Genomic DNA, 27,738 nt, shown 5'->3' on the forward strand with positions numbered 1-27,738 from the left:
CCCTTTGCAATATTACCAGTTGAAAGGAAATTCTCTTGATACAATTGTTAGGGATTCTCTTTGCAATATTACCCAAGTCAAGAGACTTAATGAACTTTTCAGTATTGCAATGTACTTTGCAATTTATGTACATATTGTGTACAGTTCTAGGGAAGTTTTCTCTATATACTTGTCAAAGATTTCTTCACAATGTTGGAAAATAATATTAATTGACTTCACAATGTCAGTCCAGTGAATTTGTTTGGAATTCCACAGATATTGTGATGGTGTGGAGCATTTTTACAAGCATTGACAGTAGCTGCAGATATCATTCAGTACAGAAGACGAGGGTATAGCTTATCTGGAGGACTTGGTGTGTCAAATGTTGGCTTTTTCAGAAATGGAGGTGGAATAGGAAGCCACAGAGGGGAGCCATCAGAGTCTGGTGTTGTTGACTTCAACATGTTCATGACTGCAACTGGTGATTTGACTTTGGGCTGGGGACTATCCAACATATCAAGGAAATCCATTGGCACCCTTGTCTGAAAACAAAAAAATCTATAAATCTTTTATCATTGAAGAAAATTAAATTTGTGGGGTGAAAGATTATAAGGAAATCCATTGGCACTGTGTGGTGATCGATAATAAGATTAATTAAAAAAATCGTTAGCAACATGATTATAAAGCCAAGTTGAAACTTTTCTAGTGATTATATTATATCATAAAAATGATTCCATAAAGTTAAGAAGAACATGAGGGCCATGGCCCTTAATGGTCATCTGACAATCAAAAAATGGATGGGCAAACCACAGAATTCACTGATGGTAGTCTGATGAATTTAAATTATGAACATTTTCATGACCAAAGCGAAAAAAAAATAAGATTTGGTCAGAACAATTTCAGGATCATTTCATGCATGTTTGATTTCGGTGCGACTCCCTGATAATGTTTCCAGATTTGGTTGAAATCTACCATGGCATTAAGAAGAAGTAGTGTTTTGTAGCAGAACGTTATCTAACTTTCCCATTTAGGGCCCACCCACAGGTCCCTTGGGGTCAAATCAATTTTCTATATTTAAGAAATGATTCTCCACTCACATTGTTTGTACCACATTGGTTAAATTCATACAAGCCCAGGGTTTTCCATAAGAGCCGGTCGTCGGCCAATTTGACCGGCTACTTTATTTGGCTGCCTACACCAATCCAGTTCCGTAATAATGTTCCGTACACAACTACATGTACACAGCAGGCCAGCCTCCTACACAGCCTACTACTAACAAAATTATGGAAAACCCTGCAAGCCTGAAGAAAGAGTAGCATTTTGAAACAAATGTTAAATTACTTTCTCAGTTTGGGTGCTGCCCACCCCCAGTGGTTGAATCAATTTTAATAATTTAAGAAATAGCAACCCAACTGCAGTAATGCTTCTGACCAAATTTGGTTGAAATCTACCCAGCTGTTAAGAAGGAGCAGTGTTTTGAAGCAAAATATTGTCTTATTTCCTTTTGTGGGGCTCTGCCCTCAATTCCCTAAGAGCTGAATCAACTTTCTGAGAAATAATCTCCATCCCTGACTGATGAATCTAGCCAAGGATGCTTAAAATCCACAGAAGTATAAAGGAGGAGTAGCGTTTTAAAGCAGAATTTCAGCTAACCTCCTATTTATTGTTATTCCCCAACTGATAAATCAAACTTGTTGATATCCACCAAGGCAGGAAGAAGGAGTAGGGTTTTCAAGCAAAATTCTGTTATTCCCCCTTTGGGACCTTGTCCCTCAGGCCCCATTGGTCAAATCAAAATCCTGAATTTAAGGAATCATTTCCATCCCGGATGAATCAGGCCAAAGTTTATTGAAATCAAATAAGGCATGGAGGACGAGTAGCATTTTGAAAGCAAAATTTCAGCAAACTTCCCCCTTTGAGGCACTGTCCTTGGCCCCTAGCAGTCGAATCAAATATCTAAATTTAAGAAATAATTGCCTACCCTAACTGAATGTATGTTATGATAGACTTTCCCCGTTGATCCATCATGACTGTGTACCTTATGACTTTGCTGTTGCTCTGCTGGCAACAAATCATTCAGACTGTCACTGTAGTATGTACCATTCTGCAATTGAAGATGCTGTGGATAGTGTCGCAACTCTGCAACAACTGCCTGTAAATATGTAAAAAATGTATTCATATTTAACGGTGTATACACCATTCTGATCTCCCAGAGTCACTGCCGTTTGCTTCATGCTATCAGTACAGCAAAAAGCTTGACATAGGGGCAGAGAATGTGTAAACACACAGCTTCTAATTCATTAAAAATGGATATGTTGTCAATATCCAGGGAATTTCACTGCAAGTAACTGATTCCAAATCCGGGTATAAGTTTTTTCAGATGGAAAGACAATGTGAAAGCAAATAAGTCAAAGGTCAGTCAATAACTGTGATGCCATTGCTATCTAAAGTGTGAACACATAATCAACATAGATGAAGTCAGCCCTAAACTGGTTGCTCCACTATCCGTCTTGTGTTTTGGGGAACAAACTGATTTTTTTCTAAGCAACGCTGTTCAATCAATTTCTTGGATTCAAATGTGTTTAACTATTTGATAGTTTAAACCTGGACTTGGAACTTATTCCTTTGCTCTCTCATTTATAGCACACCTAGCAAAACTAGATCCCATAGTTCCTGGTCACAAAGGCAAGGAAATGCATGTAGTCTGAATCAACCTACGGATTTTTCTGCACAGACATGAATACTGCTATTTCTAATTCTTACAGAAAGTTACCTTGTTTGTACTAAGCACCGGGTTGTAGTCTAGGGCTCTCCTTTCAGGATGACTGATGGAGGAAGTCTGGGAACTGTGAAGGCTAGGTCTGGAAGACTGGGAATCATGCTGGCTGGAGTCTCGGTCTCTGGTGGTATACTCAATAGTATCCATCGAGACATCAGGATGAATACCTGAGAAAATGTCATGATGAATATCAGGATGAAGCTGTAGAGGGCCTCCAGGTTTTGTTTTAATTACTTTCATCGGTTGTGATTCATTATAAAAGTCTGTATCCAGCTCATCTTGTCTATACTGTGGAATTGTGATGAATTTCTTTGCTCTTTCTGAGTCATTTTGACACAAAATTTTCCTTGCATCTGGATTGAAGTTTTGAGTTTTCCCATTATTGGGTAATGGTGAGCATTTAGTCTCTGTAATAGCTAAGTCATTACACTTCAATAAGACATGTGCATCAGTGACAATGTTTGAAGAGATGTTATTTTTCAATGGCTTTGTAATATCACAGAGCCTTGGTTCTGATTGGATGATCTCTGATTGTCCAGCATTGTTAAGGTATCCTGAAAATAGATAAGAAGGAAAAAGAAATTGCTGAAGAGAATAAGTTTTTCTGTTATATATCAATGAAATGTATGGTGTAGAATATTAAGAAAAAGAAATTAAAACCCAACTTTTATTGTGGTAATTAGATAATGGTGCAACATGGAAATTATGTAATGGTAAAGTATATATCTAAAATCTAATTTCAAACAAAATATTACTATGACTCATAAAAATCTGTAGCGATTTGCATATAATTCACAGGTGTGATCTCTTGGTTTCTCTCACATGGGTAGGGAAAGACAGCTGGTGTGCACTATGACACTACACTCAATAGGGTAGACTCATCATTTTATGCAAAGTGATAGCATCATCAATTCTGATGCATATCTCATGGAACAATAGTGATGGTTCAATAAACTTAAAATTTGTTACTATTTTTATGTGAGAAAAATAATTTAGCAAGCCTTGTGCTGACATACCATTAAATGCTTAAATTTGGATTGTGATATCACTGTCCACAGAACAGGCCCATGTTAGATTCTATTATAATTCTACATGGACAGACTGTACATTGGACAGAACTGTACACATGATCTACACTTTACAATCTCTTTTTATTTTTAACTCCTATTATTGTTGATGGGAGAGTGGTGGGGACTAGGATGGGGATAGGGTTTTAAGGTAGGATTTGCAAAATCATGTTTAAACAAGAGGCCCAGTGGGCATGTATCTCAAGTATTCAATGCCATTCATACTGCAATCCAGGCTAAACATTTTTCATCTACCATAGCCTTCTGGACAGCTTCATAATTTATAGATTTTGAATCTTGGAACAGATTTTATACTACTCAAAGGTACAAGAAACAATTTTTATCCCATAACACCAAAAATCTAAAATTATTTTGCTTAATTAGAAGAACTTTTTTGAGCCTTCAAAATAAATAGATCCCATGACCTTCAATATGTGTGAAGGACATTTCTTTTTAAAAAAAACATCATTGGGTTTCATCCTAACAATCATATTATTGCAGACCAATCACAAATAGAGAAAGCAATTTCAGCTTGAAATGACATTTTAAAAGCAAGTATCCTGGCATGTCAATACTACCTTCACTTTCTACTTGGTTATTCTCAGGCGAAAATCTTTCCAGAAGGGACCTCTTTACTGAGCCTGTACATGTGCCACCAAGTTTCAAAAAGTTTGGTGTTGGAGTTGCAGATCTTGGAGCACTGAAAATAGCTTTTTCCATTGTACATACCATTGTATATCTAAATACAAACCTGCATCAGTTAAACTTCAAGTTGGAGATATAAATTAATTGTAAAATTATTAAAGATAGAGACATGAAAATTTACTTAAGTCAATTATACTGTACTGGTCACCTACCTATTCTTGTCAAGGATTTCCTGATATTTCTGCACACAAATTTAAAAAGAAAGGAAGGACATTGTTTCAAAAATATTTGAAAAAGTTATGTGGAAATTGATAAACATTTCCATGAGCATTGGTTAAAATTTAGTACTTTGCAAAAATAAGTTGATGACCAGTACATGTAACAGACAACAAAAGAAATTTTTCCTTCTACTTAAACAATAGGTGTAGAATGTTAGTTACAAAATACAGGGATATTCTCACAATGAGCTAGAATATTGACAACTTATTTTATTGCCATATCAGTCTAGACATCATATGTATCATGGGTTCCAGACATGAAAAAATAAAAAGGACTGTACAAGCAAAATGATGAGTCATGGACATCTATATAATGGTTAATTAGCAACATCTTTCTATAAAGTATTCATATAGAAAACAGTATGTGTACCTACTGGCAGTTTGACAACATATAAAATCCTTACTTTTGTCTCATTAATTTCTGTAACTCCTCTCGCGTCTTGTCCAATATGCCTGGTATATGAAAAAATATACTTATGTAACACAATTTAGATTTGGTGACCTTGATATTTTACATAGTTATTGTTAATTTTTGTTAAGTTTCTTGGAATTCTGTATATGACCACACATGAACTACTGAAACTGGAACAATTGTCATCTTGGGGCTCACTCTGTATACCAGCTGCTAGTTATCACTATAGCAACTATGACTGAATCTGATGAACTAAGTGATTGAAAAGGAAATGACATTTACAAAAGCAGTGGAGTAACAATATTTGGTCTACAGAGGAACAGACTTTTATTCCAATACACCAAACATTGAAGTACAATATAGCAATACAGACAAACTGATTCCAGAATATTGGTCACTGAAGGATTGTAATGCATCTGTGACGTGACGTTTGGCCATATGACACTAAGAACTTTGTTTATTTGTACTTTTCACCATTGCTTTTAATACATTAATGTAATATTTGTAAACAAATGCCTAGCATTTCCAAAAGAATTAAATATGTTAGTATTGTGCACTTGTGATGTTTGACCTTAACTATGTAACTTTTTTGTTTTTTTTTTAACTGCAGCTTGCATTAATGCCTACAGCACTGTAATGCCTCTGTGACCTTTGAACTACTGGTATAAAGGTTGTCAGAAAGGTTTTCTTCCTTCAATGCTCATAATACTCTGATGTAAATATTACACGTTAACAAAATTGTAACTGTTTCTATACTAGGCAAATGATACACTGGAGTTTTTAATTACTAATGTCAAGGGCTATAACTTTGGTAAAAACTGACAAAAATTATGATGTTTACAGAGACTCTAGAACATGTATGTATAACCTGTGTGATATGTTTCATTTCTGTGATAATTGGGCATTTCAGTATTGTGCTCTCTGACCTGAGGACCTTGAGAGTTTCTTCTTGTTGTGTTCATTGCATCAATGAATTCTCTGTTTTTATGTATGCAAAATACCTACTGCTTTCACAACTGTAATGCCCATTTGAATAACACCATTTGAAGCTTCATACGATGTAGCTTGCATCAAAGCTTTATACGTTTAACAATATGCAAAATACTATTTCAAAGATAATTAGCCATTTCAGTATTGCCTTTCACTCCTATTACTCCTCCTGTAGGAATGAATGGAATGCCCAAATTTGGTCTGAAACAATCTTATTTGAGGGGAGGGGGAATCAATTTGTATAAACGGTAGGTCTTGGTGGTTTAGGGCAAGGCCCATTAAGGGAAAAAGAACAATTCCTCAGCCCCTTCTGAAGGAATGATTTGATTTTGCCCAAATTTAGCTGGAACCATTCTTGAGTTAAGGGGAATCAGTTTTGTATGATTAGTGCTTCTTGGCCTTATGGAGCAAGACCTAATAGGGGAATATAAAAATCCTACTCCTACTGAAGGAATGTTTTGATATGATGCAAAAGTATTATTGAGTGAAAGGAAATCAATTTTGCATAAATATTCGGTCTTGATCCCTTTGAGAGGGAGGGGCAGAGACCAATATGGGAAATAGAATAAATTCTTTAAAATGCTACTCCTCCTGTAAGAATGATTGGATATTGCCCAAATTTGGTCTGAAGTATTCCTGGGTGATGGGGAATCGTTTCTGTATAAATATTAGATCCTGGCCCCCTGGGGTGGGAGGGTAGGGGCCAAGTTGGTGAAATGTAAGTTTTTAAAAATCCTTCTCCGATACAAGGATATTGTCCAAGTTTGGACTGAAGCAGTTTTTATGAATAGTGAATATTGACTTCTGTTGAACCAAATGACTGGGACCCAATAGGGAAATTATCTGTCACATTTGAAATATTTTGTTAAATGCTGAATAGCTGAGTCAGTCAGGTGAGTGATGCATGCCCTTTGGGCCTATTGTTTTAATTCTAATTTAACATAGGATAAGCCATTTTGACATTAATGAAAAATTGCCGTCAGCTCCCTGAATTTTCCCTGCATCTGCAATCTTTTTTAATCAGCCCCAAAGTTGATGCAATACAAGGCATTACGGGGACCAACATAAGAAACATGAGAAAAGTTCATCAACTACCATTTCTCATGAAATAGCTGTAACTTCAATTTAACATTATTATCTGTCAGCCATTTTCTTTTTTGATCAATTTCAAAATTGAATGTCTCAGAGAATTTCCTTGGACCAAGAGGAACCTGTAGCTTCATATGAAATTTGAGAAAGTTTCATTCAGTATCTTAAAGTATTAATGGCAACAAACTTTCTTTGTCAAAATCCAAGTTGTCCACCTGTAAGGCGTTCTGTTTCTCTGATCAGTTCTATGATCAAATGGGCACTTTTGTTGACCAAAAGGAACTATTCATCAGAAATTTGATGACATGATGATTGTGTGCTAAAAACAGTACAACAATAAAAGTACAAGAAGACATAGTGATGAAAACATATCTTACTTTGTCCAGGAAACACAAGCCTTGGTTTTACAGTATGCATAAGCTGCACTGCAATTTCCTCATATGGTGGAGTCTACAGAAAAGAATAGTTCACAATTAACTCGGATTACATTGGTGATTTAAAACAAATTTTAAGTGATTAATGTTGTTTTATAAGAGAGTACCTCTAAGTTACTGTATTTTGCTAGTTGTTCAGTTTTGGTTTTCTTTAAAGGTACAACTGACTGATATCTTGATGTTCAGACATAGGTTTTAAGAATCCTTTATAATGATTTTTTAAAGTATTTTCAACATCAAAATATCTCTTCTGTGGTCAGTTCCAAGAAACCAAATTGATGAAGCTACCCTTGGCCAATTCAAAATTGGATGATCTTAATGTAGCGCACATCTAATAAGAAAATGAAACTAGAATTATTTAGTTTTAATTGTTGCCTAGCAATGACACTGAGTGTGTAGGACTCAAACTGATCTTAACTGGAAGTTTAATACTGATATAGAATTACTGCTAATATACACCAAAAACAAAATATATGTGATATATTCATTACACTTTTCGAACTTTGTTTATTTGCACTGAAGTTGTGTAACTAATTGTGTGTTATGCGATAAATTAATCTTCTATGCCATTCTCATCACCTTTAGCTTCCTTCTACAGTATAGTGACGCTTCATTTTATTAGTCATTCTCAATTTGTTTCATTCAGACAATATTTTTACAAGTTAAGAAATAGAATGTTGGTACTGATCTCAAAGTAATCCTATAACTTGTTTCATTTTTGTTCTTTGAACCCACTGACCTCGAACTTTAATAAGGCAACTTCCTAGTCTAGTTCTGGCTAACTTTGCTATGTAATGTTATAAAAATCTACCAGTAAATATTCAAAATATTCAAATAATGCCTTTGTGACCTTGAATAGTGATCATGTGAAATTTCATTTGAATCTAGTCAATTTTGCTTCAAATTTCTTCACTATATATTAAACAGTAAAAATATTCAAACTTTGAAACAAAGTATTTATCAGACAAATATTCAAGATTCGACTTCCAATTTGTGATTTTGATCTGAAGTCAGGCAACTTCTATTTTGATTTTGATCAACTTTGTGTCATATTATCATTGCAAAATATTTATTGCTTAAATGTTCAAAATTTGACCTTGGCCTTTGACCTTGGCTTCTCTGGCAACTTCTCTAGATTCTGGTCAACTTTGCTTCATAATGTCATAAGAAAATAATTGCTAGTAAGATATTTCAAATTTGAACTTGACCTGTGATCTGATGGCCTTGCCCAAACTAAAGGAAACAAATTGTAAATGTTTGTTTCTATTTCCCCATTGGGCTCAACCCCTCTGCGCCAAGGGGGTCAGCCAAACCATTTATACAAAAGTCTCAATCACCCAAGCATACTTCAAACCAAATTGGAATAGTATCCTGCCATTCCTACAGAAATTTTGCTCTATTTTCCCTTACTGGGCCCCATCCCTCCTGCTCCAGGGGGTTGAGAAGAGTCCTCTTCTCCCAAAGATGCATCTGACTAAACTTGGTCAAAACTGCTCAGTTGTTCATGACTATAAAGCAGGAATGGGTAGGAAAAGTTAATGGATGGGTGATGAACACTACTGTATGTCATAATCTCACTTGGCCCATTGGGCCAGGTGAGCTGATGTAAAAAATGGTTTCCCTTCCCCTAGACAAAATCTGCTGTGTCATTTATGAATTGAAACAATTGATAGGAAAAGTTGATGGAAGAAAGACTCTGTGGTAAGCCATAAGCTCACCTGGCCCTGTTACTGCACTGTAACTGAATACCAGCATTAACTAAAAGAAAGATTCTTTATTCTTGTCATCACTATTATGCAGAGATCAATGACTATTACTACTAAAATCAAATAAGTAAGTTACTGCTGCATATTTTTTCATTTAAAGTGTATTGCCAGAGCATATCAATAGTTAATGTTACTGGTTTAGGACAATTTATTACTTCAGGAACACATACGTGTATAATGATTTATAAAAGAATTACCTCTGGCATTTTTTCTTCAGGGCCAACACTTCCTGTACTCTTACTGGAACTGAAGAGACAGAAAAGTACTTAAAGAATGACTTAAAGCTATCTTGGAAATTACTATGTTGTTGATTCACTAAATTTCATAATCTAAATCATATCAACATTGACTATCATCAAATGTATACGTTATCATTGAAAAACTATACCAAATAATATCATGTAATGCTGACACAATGAAAAACAAAAGCTTAGTTACTTGAAACAACAGAAACTTAAATGAAGGAATGTTTGTAATTTAAATCATGGTCCATGTGACTCTTACCTTGCTAAGTTGACCTGTTTGCTGATTGGGACTGTTACTGGAGTGATAGACATTTTAGCACTATTTCTACTGCAATCTCCAGAGCTCAGAATAGTACTCGACCTGATATGTTTCTGTTCAGAACTGTGTTTTAAAGCATGTGTCTGTTTAGAACTGGCACCCAATAGGTTATCTTCATTTATCCTCTGACTTACATTGTCTATAATAGCAGAACTGAAAAATGAACAAACAAAAAATCTACATCAACAGAAATAAAAATATTCTGTTCTTTAATATATTTTGACGGACTTTAATCATTTTTCCAAGAATTTGTAGATTTTTTTTTCACAGAAACAAAAGAAATAATTTCTATGCATACGCTATTGGAAAATAACATTATTATTCTCTGGAAAATTTATTACAGCTATTAGTTTGATAAGTTACCAAGGCAATTGAATTTATCAAGCATAACATGGGTCACATCACAATGATTTAGTGCCAGATAGTTCAATTTCTATAGCAAGAGGTGGATTGACAATAACAAGGCAGATCCTGAGCAGTTTTACCTAGATGGTTCAATGTCAGTGGCTAAAGATGGCCCATTCTCATCACTGTGGCTTATAATGTTCCTGAGGTCATCCTCTGTTTTCCTTTTTACAGAATCCGAAACATGAATGTCTGAAATATGAATCATGAAGAGTAGAACTGCAAACCTTTTTGGTCTTTTCAATGTGATATCATCCTGCTAGCTGATCATACAATACACGCTGCTCACTCCTTTGCCAATGGCTGTGAAAAAGGTAAAATTAAGCAGAGCCATGCTTCATACATAAAACCTCTAAATGATGAGTAATGTCCATGAAAAATGTAGAAAAAATAGACAATTATTTTTCAATTACTGTACAAAAGCTTTATTATCCCTGATACTCAAATATCTATCAAGTTGTTTTCAACTTTTCAGTCTTTTTACATTTTAAGTGCGGTTTTGAACTCAGTTTTGATTTACAAGATTTTGTTATGTATCATGCACTAGTACCTCAGAGGACATTGACACAGTGACATCTGATTAATTTCCATACATCTATCTAATTGCAAGAATTCATTTAAAGTGGACTGTGTTGCAAGCAAGTGAAAAATAGCATAAAAACATTCTTTTTCAGTTAACGTGACATATCATTTTGATCTTTAGACCAGGAAGCAATCTCAAGCAATTTGGTTTTTGTTTTTTTTTATGGGTTTATCACCCCATGAACAGCCAGGGCCATTTCTGTGGGTCTCCTTTTCGTAGCTGGTGGCTACCTTCACTGAACATCATATAAGAGGCATGTCACATTTCCAGAAAACACGCTGAGTATCATCAAAGAAAGAAACTAAATGAACCCAATGAAACTGAAGATGCGATTGCATAGAAATTAATTTTCTATTGTAAACTGGACATTTGACTTTCTGATAAGTTTTCAAAGCGTTCCTAATCAAACTTTTACACTGTCTGATGGGCTCAAATAAACTTATAAGTTATTGTATGGAAGTTTTGTTATGTGAAAGGAGGTTCAGTGGTAACATACTTGGCTTTCACAGACAATCAGATTTTTATTCCCTGATTAAACATAGATATAGTGTCAATTGCCTCATCATGCAAGATAATCTGATTTTCTTCAAAAGGCAAAATGGGCCTTTATGCACTTTGACCTGGATTAACACATAGTGAGTATAAATAAAGTTGATAGTTTTGAAGGCTTTATCTGTACCATGGCATCAATTATAGATGACCAAGACATACTCATCCTGACATGTCTTTTCAGTTGGTCAAACTTGAATGAAAGTTTTAAAGCTCACGTCACAAATTAATAATCTATAATTTTGCATTATTATGATCTTATTTTTTACATCTTTAATAAAATGAAAATCCTTTACCTCTGGATATTGTTTCTGACTTCCTTCCCTTATTAAATAGTCCAACTTTATTCTGTGAAATGTAAAATGTCTCACATAAATGTATTTTCTTTAAACATGTTAGAAATTTTCTCTAACATACTGACAAATATTTATTACCTGTTATTAAATACAGATAGAAGATATGATGAATGATCTATCAAAAAGAAAACAAAATCTGATAACCATCATTTATGAAAGACATGATGAAAATATCGAAAATACCTGGTCAAGAAGTTTTCCTTTTGTACATGTTACATCACATAATTTCTAACAATTTCATCATCTGGATGATCAAATCTCTTGTAATTTCATATTGTAATGTTTATTTCTAAAACTTACTGTTAATCTGCCCACTGTTATTAGACTTATTTTGTCCTGTCCCTTGTCAGCTGATTCATTCAAGTGTAAGGCCTGAACAAAATTATAACATAAACAGAAAGTTATGTTTATCAAACACAACAATGCTCCTTCAAGCCCTTATCTTATAAAATTAACATGCAAATAACTGGTTTTAACAAATTAATATTGATTGTCAATTGTTCTTTTACTTTTTGTTGTAATCTATTTCCATTTAATTTGATAAGACTATGATATAAAAACAGATTTTAGACTTGAAAACAGATGGCAAATATGATGAATTATTATGAAACTTATGTCTTACATCTCTGACATCATGAGCAGCCCTCAAATGCCTCGTTACTGCAGACTTTTCGTCTTGTACCTAAACATGTGAAATATATATATACCTATATTTTGATTTAACTTGTAAATATGTTCTGCATCATAAATACATATATATGTGAAAATGATGAAATTGGAAACATTTCTAATTGATAAAGCATAAATACTTTCATATCAGATGTTAAGTCACTCCACAATTAGTTTTGCTACCTCAGTTGGCCTACATGGTTTCCTACATGGAAACACAATATGAAGTCAAAAATAATGGCTTGGTCCATAACTTCATAATAGACAATCATGCCATACGGATGAATATTTTGGATTGCCTTATGAGGTTCCACGGCTGTTGTAATACCATGAGCACAGTAAATCCTCTGAATCAGGTTTCTAACAGACCTTTGATGTAAGGGATGGACACTTTTGTTTTGTTCTTTTCCTTGGTGTTATGTCTTTTAGTTTTTTTGCTTTTATCAGATTAATTGTTAACTTTCTGGATTGCCTAATCACAGCATCCACATGTTTTGATGGCACTACAAATGTAATTTTGTTCTTCCTTCTTGTCTTGTTCTTCTGTGACATTTGTTTCACATCTGTTGAGCAAGGTTTTTATAATGCTCAACTTCTGGTGCAAGGGGTGGTGTGAGCGGAAGTTGAGGTATCTGTCTGTGTGTGTCTTTCTCCTATAGACCAATACTTTGATAGTAACGTCATCTTTCTTTACCAGGAGGGTGTCAAAGAATGAATTAATGCCATTGATTTCTTCCTCACATATGAATTTGATGCTCTTGGTGGTATCTATGGTATTGATATGCTCAGTCAAACCTTTATGTGACCCCTATTGAATAGAAGATCTTATAACACAAGTTGTGTTATTAGAAGTTCTATTCTATTGACATTACCAACCTGAAGAAAATGTTCTGATACGTAAGTGTTTCCAATTTTATTATTTTCCTATGTATGTATCGGACACTGCTAATTCTAACTTTCTAATATAAATCTTGTATGTGATGGAATAAATGTGGTGATCTTACCTAATCATGTAAATAGTTTTGCTTAAATTAAAAATTGTATCTTTTACTAAACAAAACTGCTAATGACATCTTACTTTAGATGCAACCTTTGACCTTTTAGGTCTTCTTTTGCACCTCCTCTTCCTCCTAGTTCGAGTATGTACTTGACAAGCCTTACTATGGCTGTCATCGCTGTCACTCATGCTGCTGGAGAAACTATCATTCTGAGTGTGATTAGTGCTTTGTAAGTCTTCAGATGGAGACACTTTCTTGTCTTTGCCTACTAGCAAGGCCCCTCCACCACAAGGGTCAGAAAGCCTTGCTCGAAAAACTGAAATGAAAAATGGTTTTTATTTTAAATCAATGTCTTTCATATTAAATTTTGGGAAAAACATGAAATTGTAAGAGTCAGTGTTATTGAAATATGAAAATGATATGAATTCTTTCTTCAAAAATGATAAAGAGTCAAAATCAGGAAATAACATATACATCTTAACATTCCTATTTTCATCTCCAACTATATTGTTATACGAACAGTAAAATGTTAACCATTATGAAAACTACTATATACATGCTTACAAAAATCAAAGAAAAATATTTGTACCTTTCAAAATTGAGTTTCTTATTTTCTCTTGCTGCTTCTCAGCTTCAAGTTCTAGGTTTGCTATCTTTGATTTTTTGCTCTTTCTTCCCATGAACTTTCACTTACCACTGTAAATGGAAATGTAACATAATTTTCAAAAGCAGGACTCTATCCCAACATGTAGTTCTGTTTAAAGACAAACTTGTTTGAATAAGCCTAAAACACTTTTATTTTGAAAGTCAAAAGACGTTAAACATCTAAAAATAGAAGATTTTACTAACATAAATGTATTTAAAATAGTCATGGACATATATATAAGTTTGTTATACATGCTAATAAATAACAGACTATCAAGTATACACATACATGGTTTGATGGTAATAAACTTAACTTAATCTACAGTACCAGGACCTGATAGTTTATTGTCTTTGTGAATATGAACCTATCCTTGTTTTTATGTGAGTTTGTCATCTGCAGCAGTGTGTAATGCATCAAGCTTTGTTTGCTCTGTCTTTTATAATTCTATCTTATCAGTTTTTATTACACAGCTTTCATGTGCTTCATAGTTTTTTGTCATAGACTTGTGATTCATTAATTTTTACTTTACTAATAAGCTTTTATGTTAAACCTACTGCTCTGCTTTGCAAGTATGTGTACTAAACTTATAATTCTACACGAACTTATGAAGCATATTATGTCTTAAATCAATCTCTTTCTCGTGATAATTTCAATCTATCTCGTGATGATTTTTTTAAATAATTGTTTAAATTCGTGTTTATTTATGTTTATCGGAATAATACATTTTAAAAAGTTAATATTCGTACGTTCTTGAATCATTCCATAAGTAGTACATATCAGTTTGGTTAAGAACATGTCCCAATTTGACTCATGAAAGAAATATGGAAAATTGTGGCTGTAACTGGTTACCTTTAAACAGGATTTGTTTTACTAGCGTGTTGAACCTTGCAGCAGTCACAGACTTCGAGTTATACCAGAAAACTTTTATATAAGCAGTAAGACATACCTTTACACTATCAACATAGTGTTTTTCTGGTTCACTTAGTTTAGCTTATGTCACCGAGACTACCATTTCACTTCCCGACTAGACTGAAATGAATCATATCTCCCGCTCATGGCCATTTAAAGTGCGAAAACAAGGCTGATTATTTTTCGCCGATGCATTATATATGAACTTATATTGGTGTGCGAAGTTAAGATTGATCACATTAGCAACAATGTTTGATGAAGAATTTTATCGGAAGTAAGCTGTGCGTAGAAGATAAGATGTCATTTACGAAAATAAGCTTTAATGGAAATGAAAAAATATGCCCTCTTTGCGCATGCGTGTCGCCGTGGAAACTAGACTCGGAAGTGAGCATATGGAAATGAACGATATAGACGTTATAAACACAAGATAAACACAGTGTTGTAGGTGTGAACACGAAATTACTGTGACCATGGCACACACCGTCATATCTCCTTTATATCCTCCACAGATAGACACAACACGGACTCCATATGCATTTGGTGATAGAGCTTTACCGAGACTCGTAAGTTGGCAAAGCGAAAGTTGTTTACATGAACAGATGAAAATCATGTCTCATGAGTGTGAACATGTTGAATAACTTGTAACTGTACTGTATTAGGACTTTTGAGAAGACATGTGGTTCTATAAGAATTAGACCCAGGGAATTTACACCTGAAAGGATTACGCTGATATTAATCTCAGAGGAGTTGTAAATATCCCCATGTTTAAGTACCTTTTTTGTATAAAAATCTGATATAATCTACTAACATTAGAGACCACAATGTATGTTTTGGCCTTTCTCATTTCCCCTTTTTCTTTTTCTTTTTCAGAACCGCGAATTAAATGACACCAACTTACTTACAAGACAGAGGGCTGTTATGTCACTATGTGATTTTTTACATGACCCCGAACACATTGCAGAAGCACTCCGATGTGGTAAGCTTTAGCTAATTAATTTGAGTAATCTAATCAGTAAATTAGATAGATGATAGATGTCACTTTATTGATATTGTCAGTCCTAATTCTTCCATATAGTGACAGATAATTTTGACTTTGGAAAATATTGTATTTTGTCGATCTGAGCACCCAAATACTAAAGATAATTTTTTCTCTCATTTTGCTGTATCCTGTACATAATACTCATCTTATGGCAAGACACCTGCATGTAGAAATCAGTTATCTATTTACTATATTGTTTTTATTCCACAAAAGACCTGTTGTGTAACTGATTTATGTTTAGAGATTTACATTTGTAAAGATTTTGTTTGTTATTTAATAAAGGGATTGCCGAGAGTTTGAAAAAGCTACTAACAGATGAGGATATCACTGTGAGACAAAAGGCTACAGAATCTCTTTATGTGATTGGTGGTAAGTTGCTGATTACAAAAATGCAAACACAGGTGATAGAGCAATAAGTGATCAAGCAATAAAGCAAATTAAATGAACAGGACATTAGGTATGCATGATTGTAAATTTTTTCTGTATATGTATATATATAATTACTTGTATGTAATCTGTAAAAAATATTCATGTGAAATCAAAATATTTTTGTTAATTGTCGTTGATTTTCCTTTTTATCAGGTCATGCCATTGGACGAGATGCCTTTCTTGATCATGAAATTATTATCCCTATATCAAAGTTGTTTGATGATAAAGAAGATGTAGCAAGAAAAAATGCACATTTGGCCATTCAAATTATATCAGAAACACCCCCAGGTATGTTATGGCATCAAAGTAAACTACATATCATTATCATATATGTCACCAAGAGGCATTTTAGTGCTATATTGACGACATTATAATATGTCAACTACAAAAACAGTATTATCTATAACATCATCAAACACAACCACATACAGCATAATATACAATCAAGTACAATATTATCTATAATGTCATAATACACAGTTAAAGAAATATTATCTATGACATAATACACAATCTAGTACAGTATTGTCTATGACATCATAATACACAATCTAGCACAGTTTTATATATGGCATCATAATACACAATCTAGCACCGTATTATATATAGCATCATAATACACAATCTAGCACAGTATTATCTATGACATCATAATACACAATCTAGCACAGTATTATATATGGCATAATATACAATAAAGTACAACATTATCTATAATGTCATAATACACAGTTAAAGAAATATTATCGATGACATAATACACAATCTAGCACAGTATTATCTATGACATCATAATACACAATCTAGCACCGTATTATATATGGCATCATAATACACAATCTAGCACAGTATTATATATGGCATCATAATACACAATCTAGCACAGTATTATATATGGCATCATAATACACAATCTAACACAGTATTATCTATGACATCATAATACACAATCTAGCACAGTATTATATATGGCATCATAATACACAATCTAGCACAGTATTATCTATGATATCCTAAAACACAATCTAGCACAGTATTATCTATGACATAATATACAATCTAGCACAGTATTATCTATGACATAATATACAATCAAGTATAATATTATCAATGACACAATAATATACAATAAAGTACAGTATTATCTTTCATATCATAATGATCAAATACTACACTATCTACGACATCATAATACAAAATCAAGAGCAGATGATTTTTCCAATAACTTCACATAAGGTTTCCTATAGTTACTTGTAGATTGTAACTATTCAATATCTTTTCATACAGAATATGAAATATCATTTGATAAATAAAGAGATATATCCATCTATTCAAAGTAGTATGAACAAAATGGTAACTGAAACCACATTTAAGATGAAAAGTATATAGCAAAGTATATTCATCAGCTGAATGCCTTTTTGTAAATTCACAGGAGCAGAAGGAATAGTGACAGCCAAATTAATTCCAATTTTAGTGAAGAAATTATCTCTTGAATTAGAACAGATTAAGGTGAGTGGAGTTGATGCATAAAGATGCTTGCCAGTTGGAGCCATGTATCCATTTCTGTAAATCTAAGCTTTAAGACATTTGTCAGTCTAAATGAAACAAATTTATTAAACATTATCAATATATCATTTATTTTCATCTGAATTCATAGAGAGTATGTGTGAATAACAATTTTTATATGTCATTTTTACAGGTTTGTATACTAGACACTTTGCACTACTGTATGAGGGTGGATACAGAAGAAGCGCTGAAGGCCAATGCTATGGAAACATTCACAAAGCTTGCTGACCACCACTCACCAGTAATCCGAGCCAAAGCTGCCAGAGACATTATGGATCTGAGGTAATGAATCTTCTTCTTTAAATTAATCTTAGACTGAAGACTGGAGTGAAGTGCAAACATAGAACAATAATTGAATTAAATTTGTTAGAAAATTACATAATCTATGTTTTTTCTAAAAGCATATTTGTTTTTTTATTGCTCACTGGGTCGGAGGGAGTGGAGGGCTCAATAGGGGAAATAGAGTATGGGCAGTTCTTTAAAACCTACTCCTGCAGTAGGAATGATTGTTAAAACATTGAATCCTGGCCCCCTGGGGCGAGAGGGGTGGGACATAATTCGAGAAATTTTAAGTTCTTAAAATTTTTTTTCTGTACAAGGTTATTGTCCAAGTTTGGACTGAAGAAATTTTTATCAATAGTGAATCTAAGTTCTGTTTGACCACAAGGCCAGAACCCAATAGGGAACAATGTCAGAAAATATGTGACATATTGAATATTTGTTAAGTAACTGAATAGCTGAATTAGCTATGTGAGGGATTTATGCTTCTTGGGCCTCTTATTTATTGTCATATGTAGCAAATGAATCCAGTCAACTATACAGTATAATGTATGAAAGTTTCACTTGTTTTTCAGTGTGCCTTTGGATGGGAAGAACAAAGCAGTGGAAGTGAACTCTGTCCAGGCTCTGGTCAAACTTTTAGCTGACCCAATTGCAGATGTACGTGCTAATGCTGCTGGTGCCCTGATGACGTAAGTTTGTGTGTATTTCTTGTATTGTAATAACAGCTATTATTCAACAATTTTTGTATAATATACATGCAGATTGAATTAAAATATTGTTTAACTGAGATTTTAATCATATTCATATTTTTATTTACCAATATATTTGTATCTCTTATTCATGATTAAATAGAAATAATGTCCTTTTTCCTTCAGTATAACTATAACCACAAAAGGGAAGTACACAGCAATCAATGATGCTAAGGCAATAGAACCTCTAGTAAAATTGGTGGATGATGATACCAGCGAGGTGCGACTTAACGCTTTAAAGGTCAGCTTACACCTTCTTTGCCTTTTATTTTTGTTAAAAGAGACAATTTTTAACATACGGAGTATTTCTGATTAAGTGTGTCTATTTCCATTATGAAGTATTCACAACCACTCTTCACTTAGCGTAAAATCACATGACAAAATACATCATCTGTTTTACATAGAGATAAGAGAGGAGATTTAAATCTTATCTTCATATGAATATGAGTTGTGATAGCAATGTCTTACATTTAAGGTTTAGGTCATCTAAAGACATTGTTAGGACACATCATGGCCAATTAATAATTCAATATATGAATACTTATCAAAAGTCCATTATATATTAATGGTAACCCTTTTACATTGTCAGATGGTATTTTGATAATTTTTGTTTACTTGTGCAGGCTCTCACCTGTTTGTCTGAAGCTCCTGAGGGGAGGAAGGTTTTACTGAATCATGTTGAAAAGGTAAATGAGATTCAAGTGGAAGTTTCATTACAAAGCATTCACTTTTGTTTACCGAAATTTAAAAAAAAATAAGAAATATGCTATTTCAGATATGAAAGTTCATTATTTATGATAATTTATTAAAACATAAATGTATTCATCACTTTTAGTAATTCATTATGAGGACCAAGTTGAAGATATTGGTTGTGCAGCATTTACACTACATTTTTTTCTACTGATCAGATCTGTGTCATCAAAATCAATTTCTATCTTTATACATATTACATATGAAGAGTTAGAAACTTGAACACATTTTTGGTTAATCTTACTCTGGATTGGCACCAATATTTTGACTTGAATTTTTATTGTTATTTTACAGATCAAAGCTAGAATGTTGGACCCCATACCTGCTGTCGTCAAGGCAGCCACTATTGCTGTCAAGGTCATCACTTGGAAACCATGAAAACAAACCAGTCATCACAAAATCAGGAACTACAAATGATTTGTACTAATGTCTACTTGTACACCACTAGTGGTAAATTAGATAAAGGATGGATTATGTCTTTTGATCCTTGGAAAAACCAGAAATGTTGTACCAAAGTCTCTACAAACCACACCTATTCTATTTGGAGGAAATATTGTGTCAAACTATCTGTGATAAAACTCTGAACTTCTGATTAAACAAGAAGTCTTGCTTTAGAGTAACAACTTAAGGACTGAGCCATTGCTTAAATCTCCGTTGATATTCTTTTTCATAAAAAAAATGTCTTATTTATGAAGTGTTTGATGGATATGTAAATTCATCTTGTATCTCAATTCAAGTATGTTCAAACAATTATGTAAATGAAGTATGATGTCATCATTTGTATATATCATGTAAAATACTATCAATACAAACATATAAATATACCAATATCGTGTGGATTATCATTTCAATTGAGATACTGTTTGTATTATTCCTTGAAGGGGTTTCTTTTTATGAGCCATTAGCATTTTGGTATCTTCTAAAGAATTTAAAGAAATGGATAAAATTATTAAAATCAGTGAATACAGACATAAGTGTACAAATATCTGTATTCATCATGTTACTAAAAAATGGATATGTTTGTCACATACTGCCAAGTTATCGATGTTATAACACCTATTACATCCATTTTTGTTATTACCATTGTGGTAACATAACTTCATGATATCATATGCATTGTGATGTTACAAAAAATTGATATAGAACAAGAAAATTGCTTTTGTGATAAATAGAACCTTACATTAATTTCCATTTCAAATGAGATTTATGAAGCTCTTCACAAAGATAGTCCATTCTTGATCAAAAATTACAATGACAAGGTATTTTTTCAGTTGTTTTTGTGGTCTTTATAGACATGTCTGGGATCCAAATTGCAGCAAGGACTACACATGGACACAATGTGACTTTCACTTTCTGTTCATAAGACTATTCAAAGCAATTCACAAAATGGCAACCATCTTGAATGTCACATGAGTTCTAATTTTCTTCATGACCAATGGGCCATGCCCTTTGTCCAAAAATTTTAATTTCATACATTATTCAATTATGTTACACAACATGATTTAGGGATATCATCAACTAAGTTTATTAATAAGATAATTTATTCACAATACTAATGTTCCACCTGTCTGACTATGCATTGTTTATGTCATATAACTGTATTCTCTACACTGTATTGTTTATGAGAATAAAACATTAGTTACTGATAATTGTTTCACGATGACTGCCATAGTGGTTATCCTAAACGTCTCATTGGTACAAGTTTTGTTCAGGACCAACTATTGCCCACATATTACCACTGGATCCTGTTGCTGAAGTAATATTTGAGAGTAATCATTATCAAACTAGTTATTGATATACACAGTGTGGTAATCAAACATCTGTTAAATACTCTTTTTTAAATTTTTTTTTTTTTAATTTTTGGAAAATTTAAACTGGCCCTGTGTTTATTTGAATTTTTTTTTGCAAGAGTAAAAACAAATTACACCAGTATGTTAACATTGCTAGAATAGGTATGAAAAGATAAAAATGAAATTAACAAGAGACTCTAGGGTCTAGACATCATCTGACTACAGTTAAAAGACTTACAGCAAGGATTATGCTTTGGCATTCACACCACTTTTAGCAAAATCCTGCTAAAATCACATGGCAGTTGTGACCAGTATTGAATCAGTAGTCATTACATTGTGGTCATATATCAGTTAGCAACTTAGAGATTTATGGGAAATTGTCTCAACCACTTTTTTATTTACAAACATTTCAATCTGTAGTAAGCTATTTCAATATGTTTAGAATCCATGTGAGATTCCGAAGGATTCACTATTTCATCAAAACAATGGTGAACACTATCAAATTATATTATTTATGAATAAATAAGAACATCTGCAAATTATGATCGCAAATATGTATTAAAATATTGCAAATAAAGAAAAGTTAAACAATTTCAAAAATGAAAAATGTGAAAATTTTAGACACACTTTTAGGTATGACAATATTTAATGGCAATGCACTTACTTTAGGTTTTCGTACAACAAAGTTTCTATATATTAATTGGCCCATTATGTAGAGCCTATGGCAAAAGATTTAGAAAATCGAGAACTGGTGTAATTAGCTTTTAAAGGGGTTTAAAAGGAGTGGCATTTTATTGGTAATTATTAGATAAAAGGAAATACAGCAGGAAGGAATGAAATTTTCAAACGAAAGGAAGTTTAAAAAGGAAGAATATAATTGTTAGATAAACAAATATACAACAGGGAACAAGGAAATAGCAAAAATAAACATAGATACAACAGAAAACAAACCAATTATGAAATATAACGGGAAAACAAATACCTATGGAAAAAGGAAATTGGAATTTGTATTTTGTATTAATCCAAGTGCAAATTATTTTTCTGCTATTGGTATGTCACTTCACACATGTTATGTGAATGTTATTTCCATTGTCGAATAACAGATGCAAGGGAGTTAACTGTGTCGTATTTGATTGAACATTACACAACCGATATATATTGCGCCATATTTAGTTGATGGTATCAATCCTTATTTTGCGAAGGTTGATACCAGTAAACATATAGCAGGATATTATGGGGTGGTCCGTTGTTAAATTGAGTGCGATGTTTCTTTAACTTTGTATCTGAACTTTTAATCGTCCAACATAACATATAAAATTATTCAAAGCTTACGCTGGAACACATTTTTATGAAGTGGTGTTCGACTTACATTCTGTGCGATTAAAAAATATCACCTATATCGTCTGATAAGGATTCGTTCATCGGTTTTCCTGTAAGTAGTCCGTAAGAATTATACTGTCCTCATTGCATGATTCGGAAGAGGCGACGAAATTTGGGATATGATATTTTCTCTTCTTTCTTAGCATTAATTTTTTCAAGTTTTTGAAAGGGACTGTGATGGCTCAGTTGGTCGAGCGTCACCTCAAGTGAAGATCCTAGGTCCGTGGTTCGATTCTCCCTGCCCGTGGTGATTTATGTTTATCAGAATGACGCGGTCTGCTGTCATACTGTGCTCTTTGGGAAGACACGTATTCTTGTTGCTCTGACATGCGACTGGCCTTTGGCATGTTGGTCAGTGAGGTACCTAGAAACTACCTTAGCAGTATTCTTCAGTATGACAGCAGTGTCGACTCCAGTTCCGCGGTACTCACGGAGGCTTAGCGCAGCCTCCCACAAACGCACGCACAGTCAACAAAGACTCACTTAGCAGACATAGAAGAGACCATCCCTAATAACCATAATTGTTGATATGACGTTAATTAACATTAAGCCAAACAAGTTTTCCATTTCCATGTACCACTAAATTCTAATCGCAGATTTACCTCTCGTTTCACCTGTTTTTGTCACAAAAGAAAAATATATTGTGTCTGTCGTTTGTGTATTCTCTAACCAAGAAAAGTGAGTTTTTGGTCAATGTTTCATCGATCGTATACGTGTAGTTTGACCATCATTTACATCTGAAGTTGTTTACTGAAAGTTCCTGAAGTCTCGACGGTTTGTGTCACTCTTTAATCTATTTCTCTCAGGGTATGTAACTACACCAGCGCGAATCTACACAAGGTAAGTGATATTACGATCGATAGCAAAATGAATAATGATATGTATTTCCGAGCTGATTTACGATAACATTTAGTAAAATTTAATTATGGATTGATATTTTTTTAAAATCTTGATACATTATTGTTATTGAAATATAAGGAATGTATGTTAAAAGTTATCCTCACTGTGTTTCCGTAATTTGTGGAAATTACTAAATAACAGTTTTAAAGGTAGCGACACATGTGTGGTGTCAACGATAATCAATGTAAAGCTTATCGAAACAACAATGATTAAAATGTTGGCTACTCTTAAATATTTTGGTTCTTATTCTTAACCATGTGGTTCACTTTTTTATTAGGTATCAACATCTTCAGGGGTTTTAACGGGTGGTCTCATAACATGTTACGCTTGATTAAGAGAAAAGTTTCCGCCCAACATTTACACCTATTGATAGCTCCTGTTACCACTCATCCTTTCTCCATTTCTGTCACTCTAATGTATATTAGGCGTCGCATAGGATGTAAGAAGAAGAGTTTTTCCTCGCGAGTGTTTCAAAGAAATATTTCTTGATAATATGTTTGATGGTTTTGTTTCATTTTATCACCATTTATACGCCTTTTGAAAACGTACATTAATTGGAGGGTAAAAGCTGTGTTTTGTCTTTCCCGAATACATAGTCATATATACTTGCACCTTTTCCAGTAGTCGGTACAACGTTATTACTGGTATTCAGGTTTAACTGCGGTTTTGCTATTATGTGGTTTATTTTTTAAGGTATGGTTAATAATGTAGATGCATAGTTTTTGCACAATTCTGTAGTTTTTTCCATCCTCCTAGTTGTAACCACTACTTACTTGTTAGGGAATCTGCTGATTTCTTTGAGCGCTCGTAGCACGAAGATTAGGTACAAGATAGTGCAAAAGATACACCAGTGAAAATCACATTGTAATTCAAAATTAGAACTGGATGCAGTAGAGCCAAATAATGAATTAAACTATATCATACAGCTGTTTCGTCTTTCGAGGACTCATCAGTGATGCTTAGGCCCTAAATTTTGAAACCCAAGAGACGACTGAGGAAAATCGAAATCGGCCAAAAGAAATGTAAAAATCTAGATGTGGATGTTCACTAGACTCACAATTAAATAAATCTAGTAACTTTCATATGTCTTACAATTTCAGAAATATAGGTCAAGTATATATGTGTGAAAACGTGGAGGTTATGGCAAACCTCGGGGATTTATAGTCCATCTCCAGTGTCTATAGTTTGTACCTCCAAGAATTGTACAAGATACTTGTTTAAGATATACCACGTGAATCTCATTATAGATTTATTTAAATGTTCACAATAAAATGATTAAAGAAAAAGGGGTATATCCCTAGTCACTTGCCTGTTATTTACTTTAAGACTATTGGTATATGATGTATTGGCAATTGATAATAAACCATATCATTGATTTGTATATATATGACGCCTCTGATCGGTTTTTTACTATTCCTCTTCGTAAGCTATATACCCTTTCATGACACTTCACTTTGATATCATCAAAAAAAAAAAAAAAACCATGGCATTGGAACCCGACGAAAATGCAAGATTTTATAGTATTTTGTTACACTCCGTACGCGATCCTTTCCGTAGTTATGCTAATTCACATCTTATCATTGTTATATAAATTCTTCATTGGCACCAATTCGAAATAATATGTAATTGATACCAGTCCTCGGCACTTTGTAAACTAGTTAAATTGAAAGAAATCTAGAATTAATCGTAACATGAAGCGCCATAATATTTAGAATTCCGTGTTACAACGTCGTCGAACTTTTTCTCGTAGCTGCCTTTATTTTAGTGAAGCAACATCCCGCTACATAAACTATGTAATGGACACGGTGTACTTATACCGAACGGAACCGTAAAAATAGATTATCGCGAAATGTAATTTTGAAACAATATCTTAAATGTTTATAAAAATCATGTAGATGATCGCGACTTATCTTTATTTTGTGGTGTAAGTTTAATTCTGTTTACATGTTGATATTTATTCAGGTGTCTTTTGTAGAATCCCCATAACAAAGAGGCGTATAAAGATAGAGAATATAATTAATTTGATTCAAATAATTGACTGACCATAACAGACTAAGAATTAAGACAGAACATTTTATCTATCAACAAAGCCAACAATGGAGTAAATGTAGAAATATAAATGGAATACATACGTAGCTATGGAAGAACAATGGACATAATCACCAGCATAAATGTAAACTTATAAAGATAGCGTCGAAAAGTAATCTGTTTGAGGTAAACACTCGTCAATGTATACTCAATATCAACCCTATGATTGTACTGGAACAATTTTGGGACTTTCATCATTTGTAAAACTATTGTTATCCATACTGTTACTACTTATCGAATCAGATTTCTGATCTGTTTCTGGCACATTAACGAATCCAGTTGTCTCCCTTTGGAGACTTTCTGTCTGTGGTACATGTCTACTTGCTTGTTTTGTCGTTGTGGGTGAGGAAGTGGAAGAGGGCGGTTTACTGGATTGCGCTGTCGTGATCCTGTTTCCTGAGTGAACTTTTGTGGAGGAAGACACTGAACTGAGAACACTTTCTACTTCTTTCACATATTCCTGCACTTTTCCGTAAAACTGGAAACGTTCTCCGTGACATTTTCCAAGCTTGCGCAATCTGCTTAAGGCAAACATTCTCCGCCTAGTAATGGAATCAACCCATGTCTCAAACTGTGCTTTATCTTTTTCGATTTTCTCCTTTTTCTGTTCGATCATATATTCAAAGGCCTTCTTTTCTTCCTCTGTTATCAACAACTCTGGATCGTACATGTCCAAGTCGTCATCTGTGATTGGTTCAAAATCAACAATACCGTTGGATTTTGCGGACTTGTTTACTATCACGTTTCCGATAATAGCTGGTTTAATCTCCTTCGTTTCAGACGTGACATTGTTACTTTCATGTGATTGCTGTTCTGCTTTCTCCTGTACAAGCGATGGTTCTTTGATATCATTATTGCTATGTTCATTCTTACCACTTTCGTTATTGGCAGTCTCGCTGACAGATTGTGATGTTTCATCCTCATTGTTAGTCGAGTTTGATGGTTTTTCTGTTGTTTCCTTTAACGCTGTTTTGCCGTTTTTGGTATCCTCTGTCGTATTATTTACACTTCCTTCAGTCTTATTGTCATCATTTCTCGGACTTGTAATCCAGGGCTCCGTTACAGATTTATTTCTTGACAGTTTTTCGTCAAGAACTGTATCGCTTGCAGACGTCATTCTGGTAATATCAAGCCAACCTCTGTTGATGTAGTTGTCCTCACTGCATAATCAACACCATCCTGCAAAGACATAAACTGGATTAATTTTCTCATATTGCAAAACAAACGTTTCACTTCCGGAGTTCCCTTAGTTCACAGCGTCATCCCCTACTGAGAGCTTAATGGTTTCCCTATAACATCCATTGTTCAGTATGAACGGAAAGTATCTGATTGTGGCGTTGTAATCTCGTGTAATCTCGTTTACCAGGGATTATAGTAGTTAAGATCCCTGCGGGAATTTCAAAGTCATTAGCAGGTAGAAGTCAATATTCTTGTTAGCTTAATGTAAAGTGAAATAAGATTAGAAATAATGTTTGATCTTCTGATGTCAAATATTGTGCATTTGTAACATGTAAGCTACACTTAGTTATGCCTTTTTATCTTACCATATTTAATGAAACAAATTCAATGGTCAGGTTTTTACATTGCATTAAGCTCAACTAGTCTGCGTCATACAAAACAAATGTAAGATATATATTAAGCGAGAAT

At 33.6% G+C, this 27,738-nt stretch overlaps 3 protein-coding genes across 3 annotated transcripts; 1 reads left to right on the forward strand and 2 right to left on the reverse strand.

Moving 5' to 3' along the window:
* Positions 1–311: 311 nt before the first annotated feature.
* LOC132548356 (uncharacterized) lies at positions 312–14,243 on the reverse strand. Its single transcript, XM_060212212.1, has 14 exons — positions 14,153–14,243; positions 13,644–13,879; positions 12,519–12,578; positions 12,197–12,268; positions 11,837–11,888; positions 10,489–10,600; positions 9,944–10,156; positions 9,637–9,685; positions 7,617–7,689; positions 5,153–5,201; positions 4,404–4,525; positions 2,753–3,312; positions 1,988–2,131; positions 312–521 (listed from the first exon to the last, which is right to left on the reverse strand). Exons 1-14 carry the CDS (start codon positions 14,241–14,243, stop codon positions 312–314), a joined length of 2,043 nt encoding a protein of 680 aa, XP_060068195.1.
* A 1,303-nt stretch (positions 14,244–15,546) lies between these two features.
* Positions 15,547–20,664, forward strand: LOC132548442 (radial spoke head 14 homolog). Its single transcript, XM_060212308.1, has 10 exons — positions 15,547–15,681; positions 15,989–16,094; positions 16,440–16,526; positions 16,740–16,874; positions 18,019–18,095; positions 18,286–18,434; positions 19,007–19,123; positions 19,310–19,424; positions 19,807–19,869; positions 20,228–20,664. The coding sequence occupies exons 1-10, from the start codon at positions 15,589–15,591 to the stop codon at positions 20,309–20,311; spliced, it is 1,026 nt and encodes a 341-aa protein (XP_060068291.1). The 5' UTR covers positions 15,547–15,588; the 3' UTR covers positions 20,312–20,664.
* Positions 20,665–26,251: 5,587 nt separating this feature from the next.
* On the reverse strand, positions 26,252–27,208 carry LOC132548415 (putative uncharacterized protein DDB_G0291608). The gene has a single exon (XM_060212279.1). It carries the CDS (start codon positions 27,206–27,208, stop codon positions 26,252–26,254), a length of 957 nt encoding a protein of 318 aa, XP_060068262.1.
* Between the last annotated feature and the right edge of the window lie 530 nt (positions 27,209–27,738).

Source organism: Ylistrum balloti, unplaced genomic scaffold (assembly GCF_031769215.1).
Source record: "Ylistrum balloti isolate Yb309-2 unplaced genomic scaffold, AGI_CSIRO_Ybal_v1 Utg370010, whole genome shotgun sequence".
Classification (NCBI taxonomy): Eukaryota; Metazoa; Mollusca; class Bivalvia; order Pectinida; family Pectinidae; genus Ylistrum; species Ylistrum balloti.

What these genes read in the sequence shown, in the direction of transcription:
- LOC132548356 (XM_060212212.1), bottom strand. Translation starts at nt 14,243, where the DNA reads ATGGGAAGAAAGAGCAAAAAATCAAAGATAGCAAACCTAGAACTTGAA. An exon ending in TAACCAAGTAGAAAGTGAAG is followed by an intron (nt 3,313 to 4,403) that starts GTAGTATTGACA and finishes ATCTATTTTCAG; the next exon opens with GATACCTTAACAATGCTGGA. An exon ending in ATGATGGATCAACGGGGAAA is followed by an intron (nt 522 to 1,987) that starts GTCTATCATAAC and finishes TTTTGTTTTCAG; the next exon opens with ACAAGGGTGCCAATGGATTT.
- LOC132548442 (XM_060212308.1), top strand. Translation starts at nt 15,589, where the DNA reads ATGGCACACACCGTCATATCTCCTTTATATCCTCCACAGATAGACACA. An exon ending in TGCAGAAGCACTCCGATGTG is followed by an intron (nt 16,095 to 16,439) that starts GTAAGCTTTAGC and finishes TATTTAATAAAG; the next exon opens with GGATTGCCGAGAGTTTGAAA. An exon ending in TACTGAATCATGTTGAAAAG is followed by an intron (nt 19,870 to 20,227) that starts GTAAATGAGATT and finishes GTTATTTTACAG; the next exon opens with ATCAAAGCTAGAATGTTGGA.
- LOC132548415 (XM_060212279.1), bottom strand. Translation starts at nt 27,208, where the DNA reads ATGACGTCTGCAAGCGATACAGTTCTTGACGAAAAACTGTCAAGAAAT.